Genomic DNA, 16915 nt, shown 5'->3' on the forward strand with positions numbered 1-16915 from the left:
CAACGCGACTTCTTACGTATCGCGTTGTCCCAGGTAAAGCAGAGCAACCTATATATAAAAACTAATTCCTGTAAAGCAAACTGTGCAACTTGTAAAATTTTCGTTCATTTTGTAACATTATTCGGATATTTATTTAATAAAATTGTGGAAATTGTTTTAAGTTATATAAAGATAGAAATTTACGCCTTGGACATGTCGTAAATTGTCGAATTTTTGATAATGTCTGCATTATTTCTCGGATCTCTTAATTTCTCCTATAGGAAACATTCCTGATTATTTAAATAACCATTAAAAATGTTGATACTTTCCTAATATTTCGAGCGTGAGATTTTTTTTATTTGTGAACTTACGGTAATCACTATGAAAAAAATTATGGTTATGTCTTTTATTTCAATTAGTTTTCTTCCTTTGAACGTCTTTTTATATTTATTTTGTTGTAATTTGATTCGAAAAAGCAAAGAAATAAACATATCAACTTTCAATTAGCTCAAGTTTCATGGACCGACCGCGGTTTCGTTTGTAATTGGAGAAGTGTTTTCTTTTACGGTCAGTGTAGAGTTTATTATTTTAGCCGCTATCCACCTCACTGCTATTATAAACAAGCTGTTAATTGTGTATAGAAGTTTCGTCTTTCGTTCCGATGTCTTTAATTTTATTTATTTATCTTATGCGATTATCTAAAGAGTTTTGTCGTAATTGATTTATTTCTGCTTCATTCATAAAGATACTTAAATGATGTTTAAATATTATATTACTTTTATGAATTTAAATATAAACTTTCTCATAAAAATTCTTGTTATTTTATGAAATATGTATTGGTTAAATGGCAAAAATTCACAGACATTTCTGTAGACCTCTACCTCGTTCGTATCCTTTGTTTTATGAATATAATGATTAAAATTCAATTTTTTTATTACAATTTTTGTAATGTAGAGACTGAAAACAGGTGTATATATATATATGTGTGTGTGTGTGTGTTTGTTTGTTTGTTTGTTTGTGTGATCTTTTGATCAATCTGTTTAAAAAGCAGATAACATATACAGTGAAACTTCATTGCACAAATATTCCATTTAATTAGGCTATAGAGAAAAAGGAAAAACAGTCAAAGAGATAACAAAAATGTTTAAATTTAATACACGAACGGTTACTAATATCTGCAAACAGAATATTGAAAGAGGAATGATTTCACCGAAAAAGGGAAAAGGTCTTGGACGATTCACCGCCGAAGCCGGCGTCGTCGATCACCATTTTCAGCCTATTCGGCATGCTGTTTACCAGCTTCTGACAAATGTTCGTGTTGCTAAATCGTTCCCATCTCTCTCAAAGGGCTTCCCAGAGTTCGTCCGGCGTGGAAACATTAAACTGCTCACTTGCCATTTCCGCCCACAGATTTTCAATAGGATTTAAATCGGCTCCTTTTCCTGGCCAGTTTATAACGTCGATGTTACTTTGACGTTCCAGCCAGTTTCTGGTCACTCTGGCTGTGTGTTTCGGGGAGCGATCATGGACGAACGGGACTTTTATTGATGGGTCCAACCCTTGGAGAGAGGGTAAAAGTTTCCTTCTAGAATGTTAACATATTGGACTGCTGTCAGGTTTCCATTAATTCTTACCAGGGCACCGGGACCGGATGCCGACGTCCATCCTTATACTCCTGCAAAACAAAAGATGGTTGGTTGGTTGGTAATAGTTTTTTGGCACAAAGGCAACACAGGCCAAGCTGCGCCACAACACATGGTGTAAATAAATACATAAATAAATAACAAAATAAATAGAATAAAATAGAACAAAATAAAACAACAGAAAAAAAAACAAAAAACATAGAACCGATAACAAAAATAAATAACAATTAAAATGTATATAGTAACAAGGTGTAAATATAAAATAAACAAACAACTAAATCTGTTTATAAATATTTGTAACTTTTAGAAAGTTCAGTAATTTATCAACATTTGGCCTCTGGCCCAAAATCTCTTTAAAACTTGCATTTCCAAAATGCTGCCTACGAATCCTTTCAGAGGCAGTGCAATTGCTCAGTATGTGCTTAACGCTTACAGTACAATTGCAATACTGACACACAGGCTGGTCATCACCCTTCAAAAGGTATTGATGAGTCAGTCGAGTGTGTCCAATTCTCAAACGAGTAAGAATGACCTCAGATCTCCTGTCATAAGGTTTCTTCTGTGTCCAATTTTCTATCACAGGTTTGATCTCGTGTAGTTTATTGTGGAACTTGTGCGTTCCACACATTTTGCCATCTCTCCTCTAGTCGTTTTTTAACAACTAGCTTCAAGTCACCTCCTTCAATAAACATTGTATGCTGAGAAGGACTTGCTGACTTTGCAGCTGCATCAGCTGCTTCATTCCCTTTTATACCTACATGGCCTGGGACCCAACAAAATTTTACAAAAATATTACTTGCAATAAGATGGCAAAACAGTTTGCGAATTTTAATCACTATAGAGTGAGAGCTAGGTTCATGTGAGATCAAAGCCTGAAGTGCACTAACTGAGTCAGTGTAAATAACGCAGCGACGATGACCTTTACTAATTATATATTTTAAGGCTAAGTAAATAGCCTGCAACTCTGCAGTAAAGATGGAAAAATTCGATGCGATTTGTTCTGCCACGATCTCATCCTGGCAGACAAAGGCTGAGCCAACGTAATCAACCGATTTCGATCCATCAGTATAAATAGGAATTAAATTCCTGTCACAATGTTGAATTTCTGCAAAGTGCTGCCTATAGATGTAGTCCGGGGTGGATTCCTTAGGAAACTGCTTTAAGCTAAAGTCAACATTAATCACAGGAGTTGACCAAGGTGATATATTATCGACCTCGACCTGTGAAATGTTGCTTGTGTCCAGGTCAATCGTGCTGCTTACATTCTCCATTCTAATGTCAAATGTAGGGACACAACTTGGGCGAGCTGTAAATAATCTTTTCAGCTGAGTATCTGATACTCTACAATAAACTGAAGGTTTAGCCAGAGATTTCTGTTTAATGTAATAGAACAAAGACAACTGCTCTCTCCTGAGAGATAGTGGAGGCTCATAAGCATCCACGTACAAACTTTGAATAGGAGAAGTTCGAAATGCACCAGTGCACAAACGCAATGCTTGATGGTGGATTGGATCCAGCATCCGAAGAGTAGATTCTCGCGCAGAGCCATAAACAACACATCCATAATCCAGCTTAGAGCGAACGAGGGCTCTATATATCCTGAGCATCGAACATTTGTCTGCTCCCCAGGATGAGCAGCATAATACCTTTAAAAGGTTCAGAGATTTTAAACATCTACTCTTCAAATTGCGCAAGTGTGGCAAGAACGTCAATTTATGGTCGAACACAACACCCAAAAATTTTGCTTCATTGACCATTGGGATTTTAACCCCATTTAGGTGAATTTCAGGGTCCAGGTGCAAACCACGCCTTCGGCAAAAGTGGATGCACGAGGTCTTCTCTGCATTAAAAGTAAAACCATTGATCTTGGACCAATTGTCTATGCGATTTAGGGAGGTTTGCAGTTGTCTTTCAATAAAACTCATGTTAGTAGACTGACAGGAGATCTGAAAGTCATCCACATACAAGGAGTGTTTCACACTGGAAGGAAGACACTTAGCTATGCTATTAATTTTGATTAGGAACAGAGTCACACTCAGAATAGAACCTTGAGGAACACCCTCTTCTTGTGTGAAAGGCCTAGACAAAGTGTTGCCCATCCTAACTTGGAATCTTCGATTCTGCAAGAAGTTTTTTATAAAAATTGGCAGATTACCCCGCAGTCCAAATTCATGCAGATCACGGAGTATTCCATATCGCCAGCAGCGATCATAAGCCTTCTCTATATCGAAAAACACAGACACTAAGTGCTGTCGTCTTACAAACGCTTCGCGTATAGATGTTTCAAGGTTTACTAGATTGTCTGTGGTACTTCTGTTCCTACGAAATCCACTCTGATGTGGTGAAAAGTAGTTCTTTTCCTCTAGGAGGAACATCAGGCGTCTGTTTACCATTCTCTCGAAAAGTTTGCAGAGACAACTAGTCAGAGAAATTGGTCTATAATTAGAGGGATTCTTGCAGTCTTTACCTGGCTTGGGAATGGGAATTATGATAGATAGCCTCCAAGAGTCAGGAAAAGTATGTTCTGTCCATATTCTGTTAAACAGATTCAGAAGGTTACTAAGGGAATTGTCTGACAGATTTTTAATCATGCTGTAATGGATTTTATCCGGCCCTACAGCAGTATTCCCCGAGCGAGAGATTGCTGTACATAGTTCTATTCTGCTGAATGGCACATTATATTCCTCATTAGATGGAGAGTGGAAGTTTAGATATTGTTTTTCACTTTGGACTTTATAAGCCTGGAAATTTGTTGTATACATAATATTGCTGGATGAAGACGAAAATGTTTCACCCAACAAATCAGCAATACCTTTTATGTCACTGATTATTGTGCCATTACTTTCCAGCATGGACAGAGAGTGAGAAGCATATTTTCCATTGATTTTATGGATTTTATCCCAGACTGCTTTTGAGCTGGTGGAAGATGTTATGCTAGAAACATACTTCCTCCAAGAATCCCTTTGGCTTTGCCTTCTTATTTTTCTGGCATTAGCCTTTGCTTTCTTAAAAGCAACCAAATTGTTAGCAGTGGGGTATCTTCTGAAAATCCCCCATGCTTTCTTTTGCTTTTTAAATGCTGCCTCGCAATTCTGATCCCACCATGGTTTCGGATGTTTTGGATATCTGGTTGACGTTTTCCCCATTGTTTTTTCGGCTGCCTGAATAATACTGGAAGTGACAACTTCGACTGCATCATTGATATCAGCAGTATTGACCATTTCCTCAGTGACGTTAGCCAAAGAGGAAAAAGCAGGCCAATCTGCCGTTTCAAGTTTCCAGCGTGGTGGACGGGCTGTTTCACAGCTTTCTCTGCCTTGGTATTTTAGAAATATTGGGAAGTGGTCACTGGAAAGTGGATTAGATCCAACCTCCCATATAAACGCTGAAAACAGATTTGGGGTTGCTAATGATAGATCAATGGCAGTGAATGTTCTTGTTGGGGCGTGGAAGTATGTCACTTCTCCAGTATTAAATAAATATAGTTGGTGATTACCTATGAATCTTTCAATGGCTCTGCCTCGACGGTTGATATCGTGACTGCCCCACATTGGATTGTGACCATTGAAATCACCAAGTAAAAGGAAAGGAGTTGGCAGCTGTTCAACCAATGCATCCAATTCATCCTCATTGACTCTGACATCTGGTGGCAAGTATATGGAACAAACTGTGACAGTGACGCCCATAGATATTCTGACTGCCACAGCTTGCAGCTCTGTTGTTATTTGTACCGGAAAAGACGGGATGCGGTTTGAAACCAGTACAGCCACACCTCCACTGGCGCGGGTGTGGCTGTCGTCATCTTTACGGTAAAGATCGAATCCTTTTAAAGAAATTCTTTCTCCAGGTTTTAGATGTGTTTCCTGGAGTGCCACGCAGAGAGATGAGGTAGAGTATGTCAGGTGTTTAACGTCAGAGAAGTTGTTGCGGAAACCACGACAGTTCCATTGGATTATTTTATAATCCATTATGTGTTTGAGGTAGCATTCTTTGCGAGGGTATCCCTCTTTAATTTAACAGGGGGTCTCTCTTTTGGAGGTGACTTTGGTTTCGTAACCTCCGTATTAGGCTCTTCGTCAGATATGTCAGAAAACTCACTCACAGATTGAGCTTCTGATTTTTTTGAAACTTTAGAGAGGGCTGCTTTCACTCTTTGTTTGTTAAGTGGGTTCTTACTGGCTTTTTTAGAACCCACATTTCTGGTTGTTACCCCTGATTTACTTACAGAGGTTTTAGTCTTTGTGATCTCCTTTTCTTCTGATTGTGTAGATGGGATCAATAAGCATCTTGCATGGCGTGTAAAAGATTCGCTTGGGAATACAGAAATATCTGTTTGAACCCCACGTGTCGTAGTAGATTTCAACACGGCAGCAAATGTCTTTTGTTGCATAGGTGCACTTGGAGTGACCATGCGACGAGCCTCTGGATATGATATGTTTTTCTCAGTTTTTACCCGTTGAATTTCTTTTTCTCTTTGCCATGCAGGGCATTTCCGGGAGTAGGAAGGATGGGCATCTTTGCAGTTCACACAGTGTGGAGTACTTTTACATTCAGTACTGTCGTGACCTTCAGTTCCACACTGTGCACATAAGCTTTTGCCTCGGCAAGACGTCTGAGAATGTCCAAATCGCTGGCATTTAAAGCAACGCAGCGGATTTGGAATATACGGACGAACTGCACAGCGCAGATACCCGGCTGTAACAAAGGATGGCAATGCAGGGTTGTTGAACGTGAGGATTAAATGTTTTGTGGGTATCAACTTGCCGTCTCGGCGGATCGAAATGCGTCGAACGGAAGTGACACCTTGGTCTGAGAGGCCGATCTGAATGTCTGATTCGTCTTCAGACATTAAGTCAAACTCAGATATCACACCTCGTGATGAGTTCAAACTTACGTGTGGTGTGACCGAAATTGCCATGTCTCCAAGAGTCTTCATTGACAAAAGCTTTACTGTTTGTTGAGGAGAGGCTGTTTCTACTAGTAGATCCCCTGACCTCAATTTTTGCGTTTTTTTTAAATGCCCGATGGTTGATTCAAATAGCTTTTGAATCAAAAAAGGAGAACACTTAGCAAGGGGTTTTTCTCCAGTTGCATGTACTATTAAGTAAGCGGGTTGGCTGGAGGTCTGGTTCTTTGTCGCTTGTTTGTTGTTTTTAGGATCCATATTTAAGAATTAATATTCAGCTCCTAGTGACCCCACCCACCATGGAGTCCAACAAGGGGATGCCGTCACATGGGAGACTCCCATAGACCGTCACACCAGGGTTTCCCAGGAGCTATACCCTCACAATGCAGTCAAGAAGAGCACATCTTGTCTGACGTGTCTGCCCGGTCTGCATCGATCGGTTGACTCCAAGCCGAGGTCAACAATGACTCAACGACCAGCCGATTGACTCAAACGGAGCCTGATTTGAGCCTCCCGTTTATCCGAAGCAGGGGCCAAAGCAGTGTGTTGGGGACGGTATGTTGCCCCTCAACTACCAGGATCCCCCTTTCCGGCATACGGGACACCACGCACGGCAAACACGTGGGTGGGCGTTCAGATCCCAGCGATGGTAAAGAAGAGTTTCTAAACCATCTCTGGGAGGTCCCCTCACCACGGACAGGAACCCACATCGAGGGCAAAACGAAAGAGAAAAAAAAAAAAAAAAAAAAAAAAAAAAAAAAAAAGAAGAAAAATTACTTAAAAGCACGAAAACATGCATATAATTATAAATATCAACAACTCAATTTAGTTTTAATGCTTGTGTTATTGCATTGGTTATACGCTATACTTACTTCTAGCAAATATATAGTTGCTTTCATTTGAACTACTTATAAACAGGTTATGTTAAACTATTGAAAACAGTCTGATAATTATTAAGATAATATATTTGTATTTTCGTAATATTGTAAGAGAATTATCATCGGATAATTTTAAAAACGCTTTTATTTTCGAAATGTTTCATTAAAAACTCATTTTCAAATTTTCTGCGCCATTTTTAGGCATTCATAACTTAGAAAATGATAATAATTCAATAAAACTAAGCATTAAATTATTTAATAATATTAATAACACTGACGAAAAAATAGCGGAAAGGATACTTTTTGCAAAAACTTGATAAAAATTAAAAATATAAAATTTCGATTTCTCAACATTTTGCTCTACAAATACTACACTTGTTTTGCTCATTCCATGAACGAAGCCCCATTCAACGAAGCCCCTCTTAGTGCCCACAGAGCGGAAAGAGTTAAGTAAACATTTACCATTAAGTGGGGAGTAACCGAGGCTGCTCAGAATTCTGTATGTCCAACTCTACGGCAGAAATTTATACGAATAAACGGTGCTTTGAACTTCCCTCAAAATTAATGAAAATAAGTGAATAGTGACGCACGAATATGCAAGTATTCCGTTCGTTTGATAATTCGGGTAACCTAGATATTCAAGTTTTAACACTGATCAGTAGTATTGACAGATGTAATTGAATACACGTGGACGTTGATCCCAACCAAATTTCTCGAACTTTTAGCATCATGTTGAATATCGTATATAATGATGCATTATATATCTAAAAATAAAAAAATATGGAAAAGTTAATTCATTCGAAATTTATTTTACCTAATACTAAGTATTTGTTTTTATTTCTAGGAATGGAAACGGTATTTAATAATCAGTTTTTACTGAGAAATTCTTAGCCGTTGTAAACAAACTTATTTATTATCATTAGAGTACAGATTTTCGCTCAAGCGGCAATGGTATTTTGTGCATAAGAAAGGAATTCATTTTGAATAATATTGCCGCGGCTCACTCTTCCCACCGTGTCATTCATGGTGCAGTGAATTCGTCACGGGTTGAAAATGTCGGCACATTCGGCTTCTAAAGGCAAGTTACTTGCCGTGATTGGAGATAAGGATACATGTGTAGGGTTTTTATTGGGAGGAATTGGAGAAATGAATAAATCAAGACAGGTAAATTTTATGGTTGTTGATAACAATACAAGCAATGGAGAAATTGAAGATAAATTTAAATCATTCGTAATACAGTAGAAACATACAATACACCTTATCGCTGAGAACAAACAATTTATTACCTAAAACTAACGTTTTCGGCCCAATTTATGGGCCATCTTCAGGTTACAGCTGTTCGATTCCGATACAAAATCGAACACATTCAAAATTAAACCAAAATAGAACATACGTTTAAATTAAACCAATAGAACAAGCATAGTACAAAATAATAAATAACAAAAATTAAAATAACACGAAAAATGTAAATGAAATTAAAATACAAATAAAATACTGTGACTGGCCGTCAATCTTAAGGAACCATTCGTTTTGCATTAACCCAGAAGCCTACTGAGTGACGGCAGACTCATTATCACGTGTGTTACGTCTTACTATGTATTTCCAGGATGACGGTAACACCGTCGCATCCTTATAATTTAAACATCTGCCAGCCAAACTCGCTCTGTAGATTTCACATTTCTCAGTTATGGACGACAGCGTTGGCGAGTGTACTTTTACAAGAATTTTGGCATTTTCCCATTCTACCACTGAACCATCTGCTTGCGCCATTTTGGATAACGCTGTTGTGCACCTGTTTTTTGTGACATCGTACCGATGCTCCTTTATCCTCACTCCAAGGTTTCTATTAGTGACACCTACGTAGTCCCTATCGATTCCCAACTGGTCATTTTTGTAGGGAATTGCATATACTCCCGCCTGTTCTTTAACACCAATTCTTTCTTTGTCATTTCTAATCAACCTATACACTGTGGGGGCCCTTTTGCATATTAAACTGGCGTTTTTGTGCCTCGCTATTTGCTTCATAATCGGGAAGAGACATTTATTATATGTAAACTTTGTGAAGTTACCCCCAGACTCCGGTTTCTTCTTAGAACTGCTCCTAGGCTTTATGTACGCTGCTATTAAACGTTCTATAGTTCTTGTTCCAAACCCTAACTCCTTTGCTATCTCTTTGATTCTACCCAGCTCATTCATCGTGTTCATTATATTTTATATTCCAATGACCCAACGGTTTATAAATTATCCGCATTTATGCCCTAATCAGAAGAGCGTTTTTATATTGCTCAAATATAATGGACACGATGAATGAGCTGGGTAGAATCAAAGAGATAGCAAAGGAGTTAGGGTTTGGAACAAGAACTATAGAACGTTTAATAGCGGCGTACATAAAGCCTAGGAGCAGTTCTAAGAAGAAACCGGAGTCTGGGGGTAACTTCACAAAGTTTACATATAATAAATGTCTCTTCCCGATTATGAAGCAAATAGCGAGGCACAAAAACGCCAGTTTAATATGCAAAAGGGCCCCCACAGTGTATAGGTTGATTAGAAATGACAAAGAAAGAATTTAAGAATGGAGCTTTATGCACGAAGGCACCTTCGTGCATAAAGGAAAATGTTGAAAATTTTTTGTGTATACTTATTTAAAACTATTTGTAATATCTTAAATTTAATGTGTTTATTTTAATTTTTAATTATAATTGTAACAAAAAAACATTTTAATTGTCGATTGTAGAAAGTGCTTTTTGAATGCCTGCTGAGGAAGGACAAACAAGTCCGAAACACAAGCTTAAAGTGTATGTGTTCAGGTGAACTAAATAAAAAATATTATTTCTGCTCTGTAAGACTAAATATCTGCATCCATAATTTTCCAGTATAATAAGTCCTGTTAATTGATAAATGTACTAGTATACAAAGATAAATTTAAGCTATGATAAAGGACACAAAGGCATAATAATTGAACTATTTGTAATATTTATGTATTCAAGTAAACTATGCATTAAGAAATGTATAAATAATTTATAGTTCTAGAATAAATGTTGTTGCATAAATTATATATTCTCGAATGTTATAAAATGTATTATATTTAAATAAAGTAAAAATTGATTGAAAAAAATGTCATTCATGGTGCAGTGGTTAGCGTTCTCGCCTATCAAACGGTAGGTTTCCGGTTCGAGCCTCCTTGAGTAGGTTTTTTTTTGGATGTACGTTTTCCTGGTTTGAGAACAAATGTAAATCTGTTATCATTTACATATTTCAACCATGTCCTCATCGTATATAATCGCGAGCTCTCAGGTGGAGCGACACTGCAAGCTGCAGTGAGTGTAAGTTTTCTAAGTGAATAAACACCCCTTTGTATTCCTATAGACTGGTTGCTGTTCGTCTACACGACAATTTTATACTAAATCTACTTAATAAAACGCATTTAAAATTCAAAAATTCATACTCAATAAATAGGTTTCCTGTTAACTGGCAATTCGAAATTATCAGAAAATATTTCTAGTTTTCTGCCAATTGATCGTCTGTTGAGAAGGGAAGTGAGAGTTAGGGATACGCATTGAATGGTTTAAGAGTATGCGAAAAAATAATAGTAATAAATAGTAGCTAATGTATTGTATTCCGGTGCTACATTGACCACGCTACGTCATTGGGTGCTTAGTCTTAAATAAAATGTAATTATAATTTTATCACATTTATCTATGTTTTTTCTGCAAAAAATTTCGCTTTAAAAAAATGTTTTTTTACATTTAATTGTACACTGCTATATAATTGACTAAGGCACTTCCGTTTGTCAATAATACGAAATACAACTAGCAAAAATGCGAAATGGAAAAATACTTAAGCAAATGGCTGCCACGGGACACGCATACAAAAATAGTATGGGAACTGCTGCTCTGAATCAATGTAGTGAAGTCGGTTCGTTAATTTTTATGTAACCTACGCAATTTCTTCTAATAAACATAAGTTATTCAAGTGCAACGAACATAAAAATGTCTTCCGATTGTGGGTCTCAAAAATTGCTTGGCCCCTGGATTGAGGGGGAAAATTGTTACGGCCTTGCTTTTTACAATTTTGACCAATAATATAACTACGTAACTTATATTTAAAACAAAATTTCATAGATATTTTTGTAATTTTCTATAATGCACACGATTTTCCACGATTTCACAACTCACATTGACATTTTCTCGCAAATTTATTAATATCTTCTAATTACGATCTCTTTATGCTTTCTATCGGACAATATGTGTACCACGACATGTGTTGCAGGACGACATTCGGTCACACTACTATTTCGAAACCTTAGTCACAGTGTGACGTATTTCCCGAAAACTTTCGAACTCCGAACAGTCCGACGACGACAATTTTTTTTTTCGTTTTCGGTAACATTCTGAAACAAAATTACGCTTTTATTGCCTTTGACCGGTGCATTCCCTACAAGTTTTTAACAGAAAAGACGTAAAATTATCTAAAAAAAAACTTAATCAAACACCTTAATGTTCGCTGAGAGATTTTTAATGTAACGAACGAACGTTTTCGGTCTATTCAATAGACCATCATCAGGTTAGAACATACGAAAATGGAATACATTATAAATGGAACATCACGTATAAAATTCAAAAATACCAAAAAACCGTTAACATCCGAACCAATCAGAATAAATATTAAAACGTAAATGGTACATATGTGTAAAAATAAAATAACATACTACATTGGCTAAACATTAATTAATAACCAATAACATTAATAAAATAATTGATACATTATAAAAGAAACAACAAGTGTAAAATAAGAACTTATTACTCGTACTCATGTACTAATATTACCTATCCTAACCGGAAATAATTCAATTTAAAATATACTAAAGTTCAAGCGCCTCTTATAAGTTTTTGACGGCATATTTCCAAGCCGAAGGAAGACCCTTCGCGTCTCTTGCGTTAATGCATTTTTCTTTTAGCTTGCTTCTGTAAATTTCCATCTTTTCAGCTGTTCCTGCCAAAGTTGGGGAATGTACCTGTTTTATGATTTTCGCCTCATTCCATCGTACCAAGGATCCTTCAGCTTGCCTCATCTGGGCTAGTACTGTTGTATTGGACCCTTTTCTAATATCATACTTACGTTCCTTCATCCTTATTCCTAGGTTTCTAGTGGTAACCCCCACGTACTCTTTATTAATACCTAACAGCTGGTTCTCGTAGGGAATCTTATACACACCTGCCCTATCCTCTTTTTTAACTAACCCTTTATCGTTTCTAAGTATTTTATACAAATTCGGAGCCCTTTTTAAGATCACCCTTGCATCCTTCATGCTTGCTATTTCTTTCATAATTCCTCCTAGATATTTATTGTATGTAAATTTCGTGTACCTATAAGGCCCTTGTCTAGTGCTTTTATCACTACTGGTCTCAAATTTACTAATAATTCCCTCGATAACTTTCCTCTTATAACCTAATGTTCCTGCTATCCGTATAATTCTTTCTATCTCCGTAACTCGGTCTATCACATTTTCACAGTATATAAAGGCCCTTCTAATCAAAGCTCTAAATGCCGCTAACTTATATTTATAAGGGTCATAAGAGCTAGCAGGTATATATAGTGGGCTATGCGTTGGTTTAATGAATACGCCAGTGGATATATGCCCTTTGTTAAATACGATATTAATGTCTAAGAAATGCAACATCCTGGAGCTTTTTTGCTCTAGCTTCAGGTTAAGCCTTCTTCGTTTTCGTTAATTCTATCCACAAAGTTAGCAATTACCCGATTGTTCTTCCATATTATGAAAATGTCATCTACATATCTTTTGTAGTATACTATGTCACTTTCGAAGTCGCGCAGCACTTTTAATTCTACTTTTCTAACAACAAGTTCGCAAAGGAGCCCCGAAATTGGGCTTCCCATCGGTACTCCCCTTTTTTGTTTAAATGTTTGGTCTTCGTAAACGAAGAAGGATTCGCAACATACTAGGTTAGCCATTTCTATAACCTCTCTTCTGTGTTGTGTTAACGTTGGGTTTTCTTTAAACAAGAACTCCAACAGCGCTTCTACGCAGGATTCCACTTTGATCGACGGGTACATACTTTCGTAATCTAACACAGTTCCCACTTCTTCATCCATCAAATGCTTCAGCAAATCACTTCTTCATCCATGCTTTGCAGATCTTCAACTACCATAACAGGATCCTTCACGACAAACTTATTACTTTCCATCAGTGTGGAGACGTATTCTTGCAATCTTTTTTCTAGGAAAAATGTAGGAGCTCTTCGCTTTTCCACAATAGGCCTTATTTCCTTATCCTCTTTATGGGTTTTAGCGAAAGCAAAGAGCCTAGGGAGCCCTGGTCTAGGGTTCTGGCATTTTCGGACGAACGGTAATATCTTCGCTAGTTTGGTTTCCTCCAGTTTTTTAACCCTTCTATCAATGGTTTGAACTATCTTACTGTCGACCTTGATACATTCTGTTTTTCTGATATATTCTTCTAAGGCTCTATCATAAGTTTGCTTTTTCATTATAACAATTTGTTTGCTTTTATCTGCTCTCGCCGCAATCAAATTATTCTCTTTTAACCATCCCTTAGTGTATCTGATATCTTTGCTATAGCCTCCTCTTTTCCCTTTATCTTGATTCTTTAACACAGTCTTCCACAGAATATAGTCCTTCTCAACGGGATCCAAACCCCTAATTCCTCTTTCGATCTCCTGGTATGACGTTTCCCATATTCCTGCTCTCTCCGGTACGAAGTTTGGACCTTTGCTCAGCAGCTCTTTTACCCTATTGGGTACTTCAATTTGATCCCATACTACGTATGCTGTAATGTTCTTCCTATTACTTTTTGGAACCTGCTTGTAGATAATCCATTTCATTCTCTTAATATATCGTTTCTTTAAGCTCCTGTAGACCTTATCAGTAAACCGTGCAACCCCTACGTTCATGTCCATAAGCATATCAGGTTTTTCATTAAACACTTTGTTTTCCAAATCAATGAGGCGTCTCAGGATCCCATATTTTCTGTTTTTTGCAAATTTAATGGATTTCTTAAGGCACTCAAAACAAAATTATTAAACAAATGTTAAAAACAAATGTTATTTTATTTTTACACTTATGTACCATTTACGTTTTAATTTTTATTCTGATTGGTTCGGATGTTAACGGTTTTTTGGTATTTTTGAATTTTATACGTGATGTTCATTTATAATGTATTCCATTTTCGTATGTTCTAACCTGATGATGGTCTATTGAATAGACCGAAAACGTTCGTTCGTTACATTAAAAATCTCTCAGCGAACATTAAGGTGTTTGATTAAGGTTTTTATTTAATTCTGCTGAGTAAGGGTATGATTTATACGTAAAATTATCGTTACGCTATTCCTTTCGACGTTATGAACAGTAAACATAATTGAAATGTCACGCACAGATAATCTCTGGTATCTGAATTATACGAAATTAAAAGCTTATTGAATATTTGTAGTAATGACTTAAATAATTTATCGTAGAAATTTCGAGGTAATAAGTGACGCGCTTGATGCGACGTAATACTCAATTAACAATACTTTACAATTGTTCTTTTTCATATTGTTTGTAACAATAAATGATTTTTATTGTTGTTTCTTTTCAGAAAGTTTTCAGATGAATTCTGTTTCAGTAAGTCTCACGGAAGTAAGTAATAATTTGTTTTTGTTTCTATAATTAATATTGTGAAGCCCGAGCGATACTCGAGCTCATGTGTTTTTGATATCATAAAAATGTCAAATCAGGGGAACAAGCTTTTGATTCTGATGCTCGTAGAAATTGGAAGGATACTTTAAATCGGGAAATATTAAAGCTATTAATCGAGAGAAAAATGTTCTTTTTTTAACCTTAAAAGGAGATGCAGCGCTGATATTATGTATCAGACTTATAAGAATTCGAAACAATTGAATACGAGCAGAGGTTTCAAGTTGCGATTAAATTCCCTTGATCGGAATAAAACACAGTGTCGAATTTAAACCTTTGATAGCTCGAAATGGTCGGTCGTCTGCCTAGAGACAGGAAACCGACCAATCAGGAGCTGGAGATCCAGGGGAGAAAGATCTTATAAAAACCTGGATCTCAAGGGCAAAGCAGACTTTTCTCTGCCTCCCCTTGTGAAGACTTCTCCCAGCTTCTGTCCGTGTCAACCACTGTTCAGACTTTCCCCAGCTAACAACTATAATCAACTGTCCAGACTTTTCCCTGCCTCTACAAGTGGACACCATCCGATTGAACTTCGGGCTTTCACCATTCGTCACAACCTCCCACGGTCGAGCATCAACTGTCTGCCCCGGGGCCAACAACCGAACCATCAAGAGCCACCAGAAGACAAGACATGCAAGACACACTAGATTGTAAGACTTAGTGTAAATAAACGGGTTTGTTTGTCACTGCAGCTATTTGCCTCACTTTCCTTCACCCCACATACGATAAGTCCTGACATTTGGAAATCACGAATTCGGCAACCTCACACTGGTGTCAGAAGTGGGATTGTTATGCAATTTGGCAGTCCTACCAAATCGTAGAGGTGGCCGACATCCAAATTTTGCTTCTCGATTGGTTTAGTAGAACGAAAAGTGGGACTGAACGATGGATACTGAGGCAAGTACTGCAGCGCGATCTCGCGATGCAGGTGGCAGCTCACTCGGTGCTTTTTCGGCTTTTGGGGGAATGATACCGACTTTCTCAGGAGAAAGTGGACGCGTCTCAGATTTCTTCGATACTTTGGAAGAAATTTCGAGTTTGGCAGGTTGGACCTCACGACAATGTTTAAGTATTGCAAAATGCAAGCTCTCAGGAATAGCTAGAGAATTTGCTTGGCAAGATCTTAGGATGAAAGCAGTCTTAGATTATGCAAATTTTAAACGCGCCATGATTGAAAGGTTCGATCGAGAACCGTATTCTATCCGAGTACAGAAGTTCCATGCATGCACTCAAAAACGCGATGAGTCAGTGCAGGAATTTGCGGTTCGCCTTCAGACGCTGGCAGACGCGACTAAGATTGAACAGACGGGTGCTACAGAACAGGAAAGTGCGATTATAAGGAGGTATCAACAAAAAGAATTGGACGAGAAACTTAGAGTTCAGTTCTTGCATGGCCTAAATGAACGCATAAAACGAAATGTAATGTCTCATGACCCTGCTACATTTTCGGAAGCACTACAGATTGCTATTAGGGAAGAGACAATAGAGCAGTTAACAGGAAAGACACGCAACGTTATTGCAAGCATAGGAGAAACAGAGGAGTCTCATTCAACTAGGTTCAATAAGGAAAAGTCTCACCAAAACCACACACTAGATGCGAAAATAAATAAAATTACCCAGCAGTTAGAGATGCTACACAAAAATTTAGGAAGTAAAACCACCCCTGGATTAGCAAATAGTCCTAGAAAAAGTGAAAGGTCTCAATTTAAGCATACACCTCAGAGGGTAGAAAGAGCAAGTCTCAGCATAGGGAATTACCGTCCCTATCAGAATTCACAGCACTCCTTACCCCCTCCAAA

General features: G+C 37.4%; 1 protein-coding gene across 1 annotated transcript; it reads right to left on the reverse strand.

Moving 5' to 3' along the window:
• Positions 1 to 13109: 13109 nt before the first annotated feature.
• Positions 13110 to 13520, reverse strand: LOC136974142 (uncharacterized). Its single transcript, XM_067268942.1, has one exon. It carries the CDS (start codon positions 13518 to 13520, stop codon positions 13110 to 13112), a length of 411 nt encoding a protein of 136 aa, XP_067125043.1.
• Positions 13521 to 16915: the final 3395 nt, after the last annotated feature.

This window comes from Centruroides vittatus, unplaced genomic scaffold (genome assembly GCF_030686945.1).
Source record: "Centruroides vittatus isolate TY-2023 unplaced genomic scaffold, ASM3068694v2 contig_344, whole genome shotgun sequence".
Classification (NCBI taxonomy): Eukaryota; Metazoa; Arthropoda; class Arachnida; order Scorpiones; family Buthidae; genus Centruroides; species Centruroides vittatus.

Coding starts and splice junctions, on each gene's coding strand:
- LOC136974142 (XM_067268942.1), bottom strand. CDS start 13,520: ATGGATGAAGAAGTGGGAACTGTGTTAGATTACGAAAGTATGTACCCG.